We start from the raw sequence: 16,199 nt of genomic DNA on the forward strand, positions 1-16,199 counted from the left end.
CTGGCGTTCCCAAACTAACTTTTAAAAACTTTCAAATAAGGAATAATTGGAACAAGTATTACTTTATAAAGCAAACACAAAACAAATTTAGAAATTGAACTAATAAACTCAAAATTAAGAAGCACAATATAAAAGTTAAAATTCTGTTTCATTTCATCAGGCTTGTCAGGGCCATAGTTCCTGGCAAACTCTGAGCATAGCCAGATTAAAGGAAAAACAAGCGGATAATTTTCAAGAGTTAATTCAACAAATGGATTTTACTATTCAATATAATCCCCAAAAGGAGTTTGTCTGAATTTTAAGAACTAAATTGAATGTAGCACATAGTGACAGTCATAGCATAGCTTGATTTATTACTTCCTTGGCCAAGCAAGTATAATATCAGGCAGAAGCCTATTATTATTGGTCACATTTACTGGGCAAAATACTATATGCTAGCAAATACATGCTGTAAACATGGTATAACAGCATATGCTGCAAATGTTATATTCATTGCCTAATTGTTGTAACCTCATAACCCCAGGACTGAGGAAAGAAGGTAGCATATGAGAAAATGCTTTGTAAACTATCGTGTACAGTGCAAAATACTGACTCCTAAGAGAAACCTTTTCTTAGACAAAAATGCTAAAAGACATTTCCTTTTCCTATGTCCTCTTCTCTCTTCTTCCTCACTTAACAAAACTGGCTCCCAGCATCCTTGCCCCCATACAGCTTACATGGTAGAAGGTGATAGTGTTGTTAGTGTAGCCAACGTTCAAAGTGCATTTACTGAATACCACCCATGGTCCAAAATCTTCCAGTTACTCTTTCATTTTTTCATATGGATCACAAGCTCTGGCTCAAAAGATGATTTTGTGAGAACAGGATTTCTGACATTAAGTCAATAGGAAGGTGGGAAATTGAGGGCATGTTCTTCTAATTGCCCCTGCTATGCTTCAGGTAGGCCCACTTGTATTATTTAACTGAATGCTGGCCTGAGGTAGGCTTCTGATTGATGCAAGGTGGCCACCTGTAGTGCTCTGTTGAAAAATATTCTTAAGACAGGTCTAAACTCAGCAGGAAAAAATGATGTAAGTCATTAATTATGACTGTACTGTATATAGGAGAGAGGAAGGACAACATTTATGACTGTTCTTGTTTTTGAGAAATGCTCACTGAAGTATTTATCTAGAGGTAAAGTAATATCATGTCTGCAGCTTTTAAGCTGAAGAATGTTTAAGGAAAAGTGTGTGTGTTTGCCTCGGGGAAGAAAGAAGAGAGAGAGAGGAGGGAGAGGGAAGAGAATGAGAAGGTAAAGGTAACATGTGGGAGAGTCTGGGTGGGGTATATAGTGATGTTTGATACTGTTTTTGTTATGTAAAGTCCAAAATTATTTTAAAATACAGTTTTTAAAAATTTCTCCACATATTTGTAAATTTTTCCTGCAGATAATATAAATAAGAAATATGAAGATTAAAAGCAGCAAAAGTCCATGTAGTATAGCTTCTTGCAAGGTGGTAAAACCAGTGCCTTTGGGAAAGTGAATGGTATGTAAAAGCTCATGTAAGGACAAAAAAATTCAGAAGGAAACCCATGCAGTTGCTGCTTTAGTAGCAATACTAGAATATTTGATAGCCATTTTTTATCTTTCAAATCTAGTTACTAATTAAAAACAGAAAAATAGGTTGATTCCTTGCAACTGTCTCCACTTCTAGAATCGTACGAATACTCAAGAAACCTAGCTTTTTTCATTCTGTCAATCTAACTTACCATCTGGTCATCACTGATGAGGTTCACTACAAGTTTGCTAACTGTCTCAAACACGTCAGATACAATGTGCCCAAGTGATGTTGTAGTCCTAAGTTCCGAAGTCTATACTGAGGATGTGCTAAGGATAGTGAGAGAAGGAATGCCCAAACAATCAGTGCTATCTGGGTACTAACGTAGGCTGCCAAAATAGACTATTACTTATTTTCAACCCAAACCACATAGACTGTACCATATATCAATATGTACACAATTATAAATGATGTCTTTTTTCTTGTAAGTTCTTTCTTTTCACTCTGGAACTTCAAAACCTCATTCCTGAGTAGGAAGAGAGGATGGCAAAAACTATCAATAAAATGTGCCTTTCCTTTGTGCACCTAACAGAGTAGCAAAACAACTCTTCCATTTCTGTGTGTTGCCAGTACCCCTGACGGCAATGGTTTCTGCAACTGACCATATCTGAGGATAGAGTAGGTCCTGCAACCAAGAAGAAATTCTGCTGTATCACTTCACAGCAGAAGAAAGGTTCATTTCTCTTCTCTTCTCTTTTCTCTTTTCCTTCATCCCTTCCTCCCTTCCTACCCCCCCTGCCCCCTGCTTCTTCTTCTCTTCCTCTCTCTTTCTAAGTCAAATGTCACAATAACAGGTAATAGGAAGAAAAATGTTTTAGTCTTTCTTAACCAAGAACCTAAATTCCAGGTGAGTGGAATTGGCCAGTGGGAAGCAGAGGACGGATTGGGGTTCTGTGTTCCTGTCCAAAAAAGCAATATTGCTAATGCATTCCAAACCCAAAAATTAGAATTAGGACTAAGGTGTACTTTAATGTACACATTAAACAAATGCTGAGTCCCTAAATGATTGGGTGTTAGAGAAACACAAGCATTGATTAATCATAGCTTCTGCCCTCAGGGTGATTATAGGGAGGGAGAAAAAGACAGCAGTTTTATTAACCAAGTTGAAATATACAGCTGAAAATTTGGCCCAATAATAAAGTGACAAATGAAGTCAGGTACACAGGATTTTGTCAGACTTTCACCTTGCGGAAATCTGTAGCTCCAGAGACTTATAAATATAACTTAAATAATCATGTGCTTTTACTACAGAAAGATTGTGTCAGTGAACAATATTTAAAATACCATTAAATCATTAAGTTTTATAGTGTGACTATAAAATCACTGATCTAAGTGATTAAATTGGTGGCTCTGTGTATTATTTTTTGCACTACTCTGTTATCACCATCTTGTAAGATGGTAGAAGGCTGGACTATGGTTTCAGATTCTTACCCATGAAATCCAAAAAAGGGCTTTGTCTGTAATCAGCTATTTCTTACCCTTTTCTGTATTCTGAGCAGTGACTACTTTTCTCTCTTAAAACCTATGTGAACATCTATCAGAGTCTTAATATTTTCTACCCATCTGTTTCTGGCAGGAGGCATAAGGCCCATAGGAGGAGACTGTGGAATGCTTGGTAAATGTTTCTGAGAGCAGTCGTCTATTCCATTACCTTCTTGTGGTGGTCTTGCCCATGATTAGCATCAGCCACTCTAAGACCCTGATGGGTCAGTTGGTTTTTGTTTGTTTGTTTGTTTGTTTGTTTTGCGGTACGCGGGCCTCTCACTGTTGTGGCCTCTCCCATTGCGGAGCACAGGCTCCGGGCCCAGCTGTTCCGTGGCATGTGGGATCCTGCCGGACCGGGACACGAACCCGTGTCCCCTGCATCAGCAGGCAGACTCTCGACCACTGCGCCACCAGGGAAGCCCTGTCAGTTGGTTTTTAATTCACCTTTTTCAACAGAAAGGACTTGCCAGAGTTGAAGTGGTCATTTCTTACTTGGTCATTTCTTACTAATCATTCCTGGTGTTGCTTTTGTGCTCAATGCCAAATTTAGCAACCCAGATGTAGTTTGTGCAGAACAAGAAGTTATTTTACATGTAGTCATGCCCCTCCCCCTTCTTCTATGAAATACAATAAAAGGACAGAAGAGAAAGATAATAGGACAACTTCTAATCTCATCTTTTCCTATAAGTATGAAATAGTTAAGCCATTAATCAAATGAGAAAGACAAAAAAAACTAATGCTTAATGAGTGCTTACTATTTAGTAGGCAGACTCCCAGCTACTTTATGTATATTAAACTCATTATGTGCTTAAAGACACATAGCTGGTAAAAGGCAGGGCTGTGATTCCTTGAATTCACCTTTACCTATTCTAAAGCCCATACTCTTTTATTTTCTAAAATTCTGCCTATTTATACTTTTTCTTATCAAAATACAATGTATACTTAGTGCAGATAAAGTAAATAGAACAACAGAGCACAACAGAAAAAATTTTAAATGTCATTCATAACCCCACCATCCAATGATACCCTATAATGTTAACAGTAGTATTTGATTCCAGCCTTTTGTTCTAAGCATGTAAATATCTATAACCATTTTCTCTCTTCCATAAATAATCTTACAGTATAATTTTAATAGCTACACAAGTTTCTATCATATGCAGATAAATAGCCTACCTACCATTATTGGTCATTTAGATTATTCCATTTTTTTTCAATCATACATAATACCAAAGGTACACACAAACTATATTTTTGTACAAATTCATTATTATTTTCTTGGGGTAAATTTTTATATTTATCTTAAATATTACTGATACCAGAATTGCTGTGTTGAGTATCTTTTTTTTCCCCTTTTTTATTTTTATTTATATATTTTTGGCCGAGCTGTGGCATGCAGGATCCTAGTTCCCTGACCAGGGATCGAACCCCATCCCCCTACAGTGGAAGCACGGAGTCTTAACCACTGGGCCGCCAGGGAAGTCCCCCCTCTTTTAAATACAGTGTCAGGTTTACCACTTAAAAAGGTGCTTTGAACATACACTTCCGGCAGCAGTGCAGGAGAGTGCCCAGTTCTCCCCATCCTTGCCAATACATGGCATTGCCGTTCTTTTTTTCATTTTGCAAGAAAGGCAAGAAAGGCTTTTATTTTAGTCATGTACATATCAAACTAGGAGAAGCTCACTGAGCTTTCATTGTATTTTACACCTGATAGAGCATCCATCTTAAGTTATAAACTCATGGCTTGTAGGCAACAGGCTGGAGCTTTTTTTTTTTTTTTTACCTCTTGATGAATGGTTATAGTTTTGTCTTTTTGATGAACAACTGGAATTGCCAGTTAACAAGTATAATGAATAGAGGTGTCTGAAAATGGCATGGTCTGCCTTGGGAGCCAGTGAAGTCCCCATCACTGAAGAAATTCATCAAAGGATGGATGATCAGTGGGTGAGGATGCCAGTGGGGAATTGGTCTAAAGGCACCAAGGAACCTCTAAAGTTCTTTCCCACCCTAGGGTTCTACAGTGGTCTTTTCTATTTCTAGAGATTATTGACTCTGTCTTTTTGCCTCACCAACTGCAGTATGTTTTTATACAAATAGACTCTAACTGCTGTCCTTTGCCAGTAATCCATCCAAAGTGGGAGCACAGTAAGTTGTGTTTTGAAGCTATAGATATATATTCAATACTAGAGTATTTACTGAATCTAGAAAGCTAGCTGCAACATGAGCTTCTGAGAGTCTCAATTTTAAAATTATACACACACATATGCCTCCACAAATATATGTCTATAATTATAGCTAAAGGTATATAAGAAACTATAGGTATACTTACATATATTCAGAAAATTTCTAGGAAGATACATAGAATATTATTCATAGCAGTTGTCTCTAGAGATTGGAAATTGGGAAAGGGGATGTGGGGAACCTTCATTTTCTACTTTAGATCCTTTTGTACTATTTGCATGTTTTAATAACAGCATGTATCATTTCAATTATAATAATTTGAACATTTTATGAAATTAAGGGAAAACCTGGAAACAAAATTAACATCACACCAATAAAGAGCTAGTAGTAGCTCTTTATGATTAAATTCTCAGCAAAAGAACTACAGGTAGTTCTGTGACTTGCGCAGCCGTGAAAGTTGGACTTTATCACCATAAGGAAGGACTTTCCTTCTCGGTTTTGGTCTCAAGCTTCGTTTGGTCGGCACCAAAACAACAAAATCAACGTAAATTTAGTTAAATGTCTTTTGCAAAAACTAACTAAATAAATAATCAGAGAAACTATTATAATCATATCCTGGGCTATCAATCCCTGAGTTGTGACATATATCTCACTGTTTGGGGTGCTGGTGTTAAAACCTTTCTGTGTGTTTCCTGAGGTGGGTACTAATATAGCAACAATTTTGTTCTGCTCCCAAATATATGGAAAGTTGAAGACTTACATCTGGCTCACTTCAGGCATCCTAATTTAAAATACAGAGAAAAAAAGAACATTCTGTAATTTTAATTACACATGGATAATCTGATCATTTTTTACATAAAAATAAGCCATGTTATCCAGAATGTTTTTTAAAAATTAAAAATTATTCTACAACAGCAATGTGATGCTGATAGTAGAGGGGGAATACATGGGAATGTGATGTGCCCCCCAGCACTTAGAAATGAGGGAAATTGATTATCCTCTGAAAATATGAAATCAATAATAAGACATCAGAGATCAAGATTGAAAACTCACCCTAAAGACGTCCAATATGACCAGCTCCTGATTGATGGGATTAACATTTTGAAGAATAAGATGTGTCAGTTAGAATACAGGCTGAACAGCAGTGGACATGCTGGCAGACCCAACCAAGACAATTAAGGGAAATGGCTGTCCTGGAGATGCCAAATGCAGCGCTGGGTCCAGCAGTGCCAGGATACCATCAGATTCCTATCTCACTATTGTGCTGATCCTCTGCTTCACCAGTCTTCCAACTGTCCATAAAATGGGCCTTCAGGGAGAGAGCGAGTTAGTAATATATTTTAGTTCCAGTTTTTTGGGCTTTTTAGATAAATTTATTTATTTATTTATTTTGGCCGTGTTGGGTCTTCATTGCTACATGCGGGCTTTCTCTAGTTGCGGTGAGCAGGGGCTACTCTATGCTGCAGTGTGCGGGCTTCTCTTTGCGGTGGCTTCTCTTGTTGCGGAGCATGGGCTCCAGGCACGCGGGCTTCAGTAGTTGCGACGCTTGGGCTCAGTATTTCTGGCTTGAGGGCTGTAGAGCGCAGGCTCAGTAGTTGTGGCACACGGGCTTAGTTGCTCCGTGGCATGTGGGATCTTCCCGGACCAGGGATCAAACCCGTGTCCCCTGCACTGGCAGGCAGATTCTTACCCACTGTGCCACCAGGGAAGTCCCTAGTTCCAGTGTTATACATCACTTTGTTATGAGTTGATTTGAAGGATATTAATTGTATCTTCAACTAAAGAATCCAGTGTTCTGATTATGCCAGATCTCTAGGAGCAGAATCTGTTTTGTCATCATGGGCGTTCTAAAGTCTGAACAAACCTAAGATGGTTTTGAGCCATAGTTTCTTGGTGGCCATTCTGCCTTCTCCATGTGGTATGGATCATCTTGTGCCATGTTAGCATTCTGATCCAACTTTTAGAGGTTTTACTGATATTATTATTATCAAAAAAGAAAAAAAAAACTCAACAAAAAGGTTATGTTAAAATGGTATGTGATGGAGGGGAAGTACATTCCAATTTGAAGACTTGGTTATTTCTTCAATAGAGGAATGAAGTGTTCTGATTAAGTCAGATTTCTGTGGATGGAATTTGATTCTAGAAGAACTATTGAATATTTGGATAATCATTTATTATAAAAAGCAAAGTAATGACATTTTCATTTTAATTAGTAACTAGCTGAGGTTCATATAAGAGAATTGACAGAATAAATAAATATTAACTAAACATTTCTTAAATTCTATCAGGAATCTGTTTATATTACCTAACAACCCACAGTGCTTACCTCACAAGTGGGTGAGGAGTGAGAATGAAATGACATAATACATGAAAACTGTTTACAGTGCCAACTGACATATTGTAATCATCCAATAAATGTCAGGTGACATAATAAAATATTATTATGTAAAATAAGAAAAGTGAAATCCAGACATTTTAAAATTATGTAAATGTATATGTGCCTATATATGCAGGCAAAGACGTAGAAAAAGACCTGAGAGGATTCACACCAAACTGTCAGCAGTGGTTTCTTTTGGGGTAAAGAGTAATATGGGGAAGATGTATTGGGAGTAGGTAAAAAGGGACTTTTGTTTCTCTTTATATCATATTTCTGGAAGTTTTATAATGAGAGCATATATTTAATTTTAAAAAGGAAACAATAACAGTTTTAAAAGAATACCAAAAGATCCACTGGTAGTTGTGGGATGAAATCACTGTAGAAATATTCAGTCACAATAAATAGGCACACTTCATGGTGCTGAGATATAGTATGGTTTGGGAGTAATTTGGATCCAGCAGATTGCCAGTGGTTCTTGTTTGAATGAATGGCTGGGAAACCACTTACGGTGACCTACTCAAATTATTTAACCCCTGTAAGCCATAGTTTCCTTATCTGTAAAATGAACATAATAGCTATATATAAACATCCAGCACAGTGTTTAGCCCCTTCTTAAAAAGGAGAGTTATTTGGGTTTTATTTATTTATTTTCTATTTATCTACTTTATTTTATTTTTTTGCGGTACGCGGACCTCTCACTGTTGTGGCCTCTCCCGTTCCGGACCGTGCAGGCTCAGCGGCCATGGCTCACGGGCCTAGCTGCTCCGCGGCATGTGGGATCTTCCCGGACCGGGGCACGAACCCGTGTCCCTTGCATCGGCAGGAAGACTCTCAACCACTGCGCCATCAGGGAAGCCCTATCAGCACTTTTAATTCCTTGTACAAGGCACATTCGCCATGACAAATCTCCTCAGCTTTATCTTTTAATCTCAACGCTTATGTCTGATTTCCACTATGGCATCGTGTACGTGCTGACGTGCTGGTTTGTAATCTTTCTCTGGCAAAATTATATCCCCATTTTATCTTTTCAGCTATCTTGTGAACTCATCAAGGAAGACGCCTTCCTTAAGGGTTTTCCTTGAAGTTTTGTTCAATTAAAAAAAAACCTAAATGATAAAATAGTAAAAATACTATTGAAAGTATTATGGAACAAATGATGGAAAGCTCCTAGCCTACTCTGAATCTTTTCCAAAGCAGTTGTGAAGTTAATGTAATGAAATTATGATCTCTTTTTGAGGAAATAAAAATAGGCAAGCCATTTATTATGGGGGTGCGGGGACATGAAAAAGATCAATAAGAGAAAATATTGATAAAAACCAAGTACAATTGTATCCTTCTCAAAAATTTTGACATTTTGATTCATGTTCTTCTGGTATCATTTATGTGTGTTTGTGTCTAGCCCTGTGTATTGCCTAGAAAACTTTATTAAAGCAAGAGTTGAGGAATCAGGTGGGGTATTTGAATGCTTTAATAGTAAGACAAGTAACTAGCTTGAAATTGTTTCTCTCTCACTATTACACAGCTGCTGTGCCAATATGTACTTGCTAAAAATATGGGATCAGGACACAATATCTTCAGATTAGTTATTCATAATGGCACCGCATTAACCATTCCAGCGTGACACAGAATTGACTAAAATCTGGAATATGGCATCAATAGGTAGTATATACTTCATTTCAAACTATACTTTGATGACTGAACAGTAATTATCTAGGAAGGCAAACTTGGGAGTGTCCATTAGATCCCTTCTAATTCCAGGCTCTGATTCATTAGTGATTGCCTTTATAAACTTACGCATTTCAAATTTTTTCCAGAATAAATCGATGAAAATAATTTTCACTCTTAAACTAGAGGTATGATATGGACATTATTGAGATAGCACTAAAATCCTTTGAACATCTTGTAAAAGAAAAGTGCAGTATAAAATGTATTACTAAGTGGTAAACATTGACTTTGACAGAGATTATTTACATTTACTGGAAAAATATTTCAGATGTTATGAGGCGTTCTAAAACTTAGAGCAGCAGTTGATAAGTAATGCTTAAAGTCTTATTCTTAAGAAAATTTTGCAAAAGGAGTCTGCATAGACAGTGGAATGAAAAGTCCAATCATAGGACAGGACCTCTTCCGAAGACTGACTTTTTAAAGTAGCCATTTTGTACTATATTCCCAAGGTCTCCAGGCTGGCCTGGTACATTGTTGGCACTCAATAAATATTTGCTGATTATTGAATGAACCCATATCTGAAACAGCCCTTGACATGCATCCTGATGGCTTCTGTTTGTTGGTCCCTTAGTACTCTAGGGATTGCTGACTTACCACAGATTTATAAAAACTATTTTGAAGAGAAATTATTGGGATGCAGACGAGAATGGGGGAAAAGCACAGTACATGGAGTCAGATGATATGAGTTCAAATTGTGATTCTGTTGACTAATTAGCTATGTGACCTTGGCCTGATTTCTCAACCATCTCTAAGCCACAGTGATCTCATTTGCAAAATGTGGATGAAAATACTTCTTTCCCAGTATGACCTTATGCTCAAATAATATGACAGAGCGTAAAACACTGTGAATTGAAAAGTAGTGAACAAATATAATTGGGCAGACTTTGTACCAGAAGTCTGACATCTATTTCTGATTTCATTATAAACTTCCTATGTGTATCCCTGCATTTGCTTATTGTCAAATTTCCTTATCTTTAAATTAAAAATAAAAAATATTTTACACATTGGGAAAATGTGCTCTCTCTCCAGAACATCCTGAATTGGCCTACTGTATCAAATACATGCCTGCAAGTTTTCTTTTCCAATATTTTCCTTCCCACACCCTTTATTATGTATTGTGCTATTTATGTTGTTAATAAGGGTTTCAAGGTGAAGAAGTCTGGCCACAGAAACAGTCCCCCGCCCACCCCCAACTTCAATCTCTTTCATCTTGCTTCCTTTCCACCTGTATCTCACAGACTTCAAGAGCATTGATTGTAATATTTACAGAGAAGAGTTAAGGAAATGATTCATCTCATAAAAGGAGATGTGAGAGACAGTGAGAAGATCAGGTGCATGTAAATAAGTTTAAGTTTTGAGACTCCGTCCCTGCAAGTCTAAGGTGCCTTGTGTCAGTGGTAAGTACATCCATCCTAATAGGAAACGAAGGAAGGCTTAATTCCTGAAAGTCTCTAGAAAATCCTGTAATGGCTAAGGTGTTTCTTACGAAGGAGTTCTGAGGGCAGGACCGAACGAAGCCTGATAATTCCAGACCATCCAGAAGAAAAATCTGTGAACAACTCAAAGTAAGGAGCATGAAATGTGTGGTCAAGCGTTAGACCAAGGAGGCTGACTCAGTGCTTGTAGAAGAGAGCAGAAAAGAACATAAAACTCACAGGGGCATCGCCCAACTTCTCGACATGGGGATGCCAGGAGACAGGAAGAACTGCACAACTGCATCTGTTCCATGTTTATAACTAAACTGCCAAGTCTGCATAAAAACAAATCTGTTGCTTTGCAATTATGCTGAAGCTGGGGTTTTTAGTACCCGTAAGAGTTATGTTAAAATGGGGGAAAACTGTCTCATTGGCAGGGGAATATACCTGTTTTCAATCCTTTCCCTCTAAACTCCCATAGCCAATGTTATCATTTGCTCAATAAAGGAGACCTTTATTAGAGTACAGAGTTGAACACAAAACATCTGTTCTGACATAAATTCTCCTAGGTTCATAGATAACTATGCTTCACGTAGAAAACATAATGAATAGTCAGTTTAATAATCTACCCCTCCTGTTGTTGTTTCTGCTTGCTTTTTAAAAATGTATTTATGTATATACCATAATCATTATGCATAAAAAGATCTGGCTTGGGGAAACAGATTTTTATTAACTCTGTGACATTTTCATTAAGAAAAATAGACAAGGCTGGAAAATGTCTTTTGTTGAAAATAACCAGATTTTTTTTACCCTACAAAATTCTTCAGCACACTAGGCTTTATATACAACAAATAATAAATGGCAAATGAGTGCAAGAGATTTGAGAGCCCTAAATAGGCTCCTTGAACTTTTTGTTTTGTATTTTGAGCACCCAGTTAATTACCAGGTATAGTCAATGCTTAGTCAATACTTGTTGAATAGCTAACGTGTATAACCTGTGGTGTGTGTGTATATTTAGTGAAACATGAATAGAGTAATAAAATCATTTGTACTACACATGTTGTATGAATACACACACACATACATAGACCTATATATGTATGTCTCTATATATTTGCATTCAAACTGGGAAGAAAATGGATTCTTGAGACATAAAAACTAAAGTTCTTAAGTAAACCAGCTTAAAAGATCTTGAGAGAGGTTTTTAGAGCCCTTGTGTTGATAGTGTGGTAAAAATTCTGAGCATAGGACATGATCTCTGAAGAATGGCTTTTTGCACTAGTATATTTGCCAAGATTACTTTATGCTTGGAATTTATTCCCTCCCAGTGTTCCAACTGCAAAAAGAGAGGAGCTAAAGTAACACCACCGGTTACTTCTTTTTCATGCAAAGCCCCAGTAGATAGGGTCATTTATGTAGAAGTGGCTGAGGCCCCTGTTGTAACTTTCCTCTTTTCCAAGCTGGTGGAAAATGCTGTTGTTTTGTGGTCATCTTCTTAAAAGGATTAAGGAAGGAATCATTTCCTCCAAGCAGTTCATTGTACGAATAAACCGAGATCCACAGAGGTTAAGTGACTTGCCTGAGTTCATGGTAAGTAAATAAGTGTCTCCCTCTAAGTACATCCGGAATAACAAGTATTCTCGGACCCTTCCTAGTCCCATTGTCCTATTCTTAGGCTAACATTTGCAAACAGCACGGAAAACAATTGCAGATTGAGGACTGACGGGGGAGGGTAGGAAGTGGTCATTAGCAAATCCCTGGGCCTGGGGATCACCTGCTCTTTTGGATCAACCATGGAGACAAGCTATTCATAAGGACATCAAGGACGAGTGGGCCATTGTTTTCAGAACCAGCAGTGAAGAATCAGCTCCACAGTGGCCTAGGAACTGCTCGGCTGCTGCACCAAGGGGCGGGGCGGTGGTGGTGGAAGAGGAGTGAGCCAGGAAGAAGGGCTGCAGGGACCCCGCCGCGCCACCTTTCGGCAAACCAGGAAGTATTTTTGCAGTAAGTGCAAGGGACCGAGCCACCTTTTGAACTGAAAGTGTGAACGGCGCACAGCAGGCCCCAGATGCGTGCAATAACTGCAGACCCCCTCGGCGGGCTTGTGCCTGGGAGGCTGCAGACTGGCATCTCAATGGTCAGAGCCGGGAAAAGGGAGTTGACGTCAGAAAGTACACAGAGCAGGGCAGGCTCTGCTGTCTTAGCAAACCGTGACCGAGCAAAGTCTCGGGTAAACAAGCTTCCCGGCTGCTGCCTCCAGATGCGCACCCGCTGCGCGCTCCCCTCCCCGTGTTTCCCACGCACCCATGGCTCAGCTCGGCCGCCCTCTCTGCCCCCGACCAAATCTTCCGATCTCCCGGTGCTTCTGCGCGGGCTCCCACTCCCACAGCTGGAGAACCACACTCACCATGTCTTGCCTGAGGAGGTGAAGCTTGGTTTCCAGCCTCTCCAGGGCGCTACTGGAATGGCTAGGTTGTGGGGAGCCAGAGGTTGGGGAGGGCGAAGAGGAGGATGACAGGGAGAGAGGGAAACTGCAGCTGCTGCTGCTGCTACTGCAGACTCCGCCACCAACGCTGCTCCCCCCGGCGGGGTCTCTGTCCCTTTCCTGGGGCACCGGCTCCTCCCCACGGAGCGAGCGCACTAGGCTCTCGGGCACTTTGCGCCCTAGCTTCAGCTCGATGTCTCGGAGGTCGGGCAGCGGGCCGTCGTCCATGACTTTTGAAGAACGATGAAAATGGTTTAAAACGCTACGGATGAGAGGCAGCAGGGGCCTCCACGTCTGCCTGAAGATCAGCACACCCCTACCGAGCCCAGGTCTCTATCCTCGGCGGATCAAACGGTCCGCTCCATAACCGCCTGCGCGGTATCAGCCCTGAAATCCGCACAGGATGGGCAGGTCGCCGCCGCGGTTCCCGGGGCGCAGTGACTCCCTCGACACTTGTTAAGATTATAGAGCCCCCTTCATCCTCTTCCTTTTTGGCTACCCCACTGCAAAGTTGAGTTAATTGATATTGCAGAGAGGGGGAAATTCCAAGTACTAGAGACCGAAAGACAAGAGGGAAATGAAGTCTGTCTGAGCTCTATGGGGGAAAAAATTCACATTGTTAAACTGTCCGTTCACATCCCAGCGCCATTCACCACCTGCCCATCTGGTACCATGCGACACAAAATAATGATGTGGCCACACTCCAGGGTAGTTTCATTTTCCAGCCATATGTCTCCAAGCTTTCGGAATATCCTGGATTGTCAGAAATTATTTCTAGTCAGTGATAGAGGAGGTCGGTCGTGTGCATAGATGCATAAAAAAGAGAGTTTGTTTAGCAGGAGTTTAACGGCTTCCTCGAGGCAGCACAAATTCCATTCTTCCCATTTAGGCTGTTAGATCCAAGTCATTGTGTTCCCCCAAGCCTCGGAAACTTTAAGCTCCGCTGGCAGGTGGACCAAACCAGGGCCAACCCCTGTACCGTAAAACACAGGCAAGAAGAGCAACAGAAAATTTCCTACTCCTGCTGCCAGTAGCAGTTTCAACATCCTGTTTTAGTTGGGAGTGCCTAATACGGGGATTAGATTTTCAGTTTTCCCAGCGAAATTGCCGGGTAGCTACAACTTTTAGGCCTGGTAACAATAGAGGCAGAAGAATGACTTTAAATGTACTGTCATTCCCTACCCCCCATCTTCCTAAATGACAAAAATTTAGCTTTAGAAGCCTTTCCTAATAATTTTGTACTAATATACAGTGTAATAAATTCACCAAAAGTTCAGTGAGAATGTGCAACCAAAGCTAATTGTCTTACCAAATGCTACATTGTCACCGCAAGCAGATGTGGAAAATAGCCAGAATAATCTCTATGACTACTGAGGATAGTGGTGGATTTTAAAAGGAGAAAGTTGCTGAGATACTTATACTCAATATTCTTTCTCCATAATTAAGGTAAAACTAGTGAAAAGTTGTCTTTGATAATTTATCTATATTTTTCAACTATTTGAAAGAAACCCAAAGCCTGCCATCTTTTGATCTGAGATTCTTCTACCAATTAAGTTATTATGAGCTATATGGATTATAGGTTTGATTCAGCATTGAATTCGTGTTAAGAATCTTCAAGTAGAGGGTACTATTTTCAATCTAGTAAGCTCTATTTGGGGTTCCATTACGATATTTCAAACTAGGGACCCCTCTCTTTCTGGGACAAGTATTTGTGTTCTTGGTCCTTCCCAGAGACATCACTCAGGTTTTACACTTATAAGCACATGGGCAAATACATCTCAGAGTACTTTTTTAGCTGAGCCTCATCCAGGAAGCCTAAGGATAGATAGGAAACAAGTCTTCTGAGTGAAATATTTCATGTCAGGGAGAAAGTTGCTAAAGTTCTCTTGTCATCTTGTCAGAAATTGTATGTTATTTCTTCTCTTAAAAAGAAATGAAGAGGGCTTCCCTGGTGGCGCAGTGGTTGAGAATCTGCTTGCTAATGCAGGGGACACGGGTTCGAGCCCTGGCCTGGGAGGATCCCACATGCCGCAGAGCAGCTAGGCCCGTGAGCCACAACTACTGAGCCTGCGCGTCTGGAGCCTGTGCTCCGCAACAAGAGAGGCCGCGATAGTGAGAGGCCCGCGCACCACAATGAAGAGTGGCCCCCGCTTGCCACAACTAGAAAAAGCCCTCACACAGAAACGAAGACCCAACACAGCAAAAATAAATTAATTAATTTATAAACTCCTACCCCCAACATCTTCTTAAAAAAAAAAAAAAGGCTTATTGTGGGTGAAAAACCTGTAAAGAAAGAAAAAAAGAAATGAAGAAAATAGTTGTAAATTAAGTGGCCCATTTTAGAGTTGGAACAACCATTTACGGAAGCAAAGGAGAACAAAACTAAATCTCAAATCACTGATAAAACTACATGCTCTGTCCTAAATTTGGAAAACCACAAGCTCATTGGATAGGAATTACACTCTAACATGTAATTATGCAAAGCCTGAATTTCAGTAAAGAAGAGGTTTTTGCTTTTCTTTTCTTTGTTTGTTTGTTTTGGTTTTTGTCTTAAACCCTTACAAAGTTCAGCATAGGGCTGGCTGAGAAGAGTAGCGTGCAAACACAGTATCTAACTTGAACTTGGTCCATAAAAATAGTTTATTGTCAAATTATCATCTGTGTAACTGTACAAAAAAGGAACACCTCCTTTGCTGTGAGTCACAGTAAAATTGTATTTGATACTGAAGATAATTCAAAAATAGAAAACTTTTTTTCATTTTAGATTTCTGCAGAGAAACCATCTCTGAAGGTAAAAACATGATCTGCATGTAAATCAATATTTTGTGCTGGTGCAATATAAAACAAATGTGAGCTTTTTAAGAAAAGCTTAGTTATGATAAGCCTTTTAAAATTTCTCAACTTAATGCTTTATGACATTTTAGTTTAAAATAGAG

General features: G+C 39.4%; 1 protein-coding gene across 1 annotated transcript in view; it reads right to left on the reverse strand.

Annotated features, from left to right (window-relative positions):
• Window positions 1–14,283, reverse strand: part of LURAP1L (leucine rich adaptor protein 1 like) — a 60,085-nt gene extending 45,802 nt beyond the window's left edge. The window contains exon 1 of the mRNA XM_022573743.3: window positions 13,186–14,283. Within this exon, the coding sequence (XP_022429451.1) occupies window positions 13,186–13,491 (306 nt within the window). The 5' untranslated portion in view covers window positions 13,492–14,283. The remainder of the gene's footprint in view (window positions 1–13,185) is intronic.
• Window positions 14,284–16,199: the final 1,916 nt, after the last annotated feature.

The sequence above is a fragment of the Delphinapterus leucas genome, chromosome 6, assembly GCF_059928025.1.
Source record: "Delphinapterus leucas isolate spDelLeu-1000000601 "Yukka" chromosome 6, BTC_Dleu_Yukka2, whole genome shotgun sequence".
In the NCBI taxonomy this organism is placed as follows: domain Eukaryota; kingdom Metazoa; phylum Chordata; class Mammalia; order Artiodactyla; family Monodontidae; genus Delphinapterus; species Delphinapterus leucas.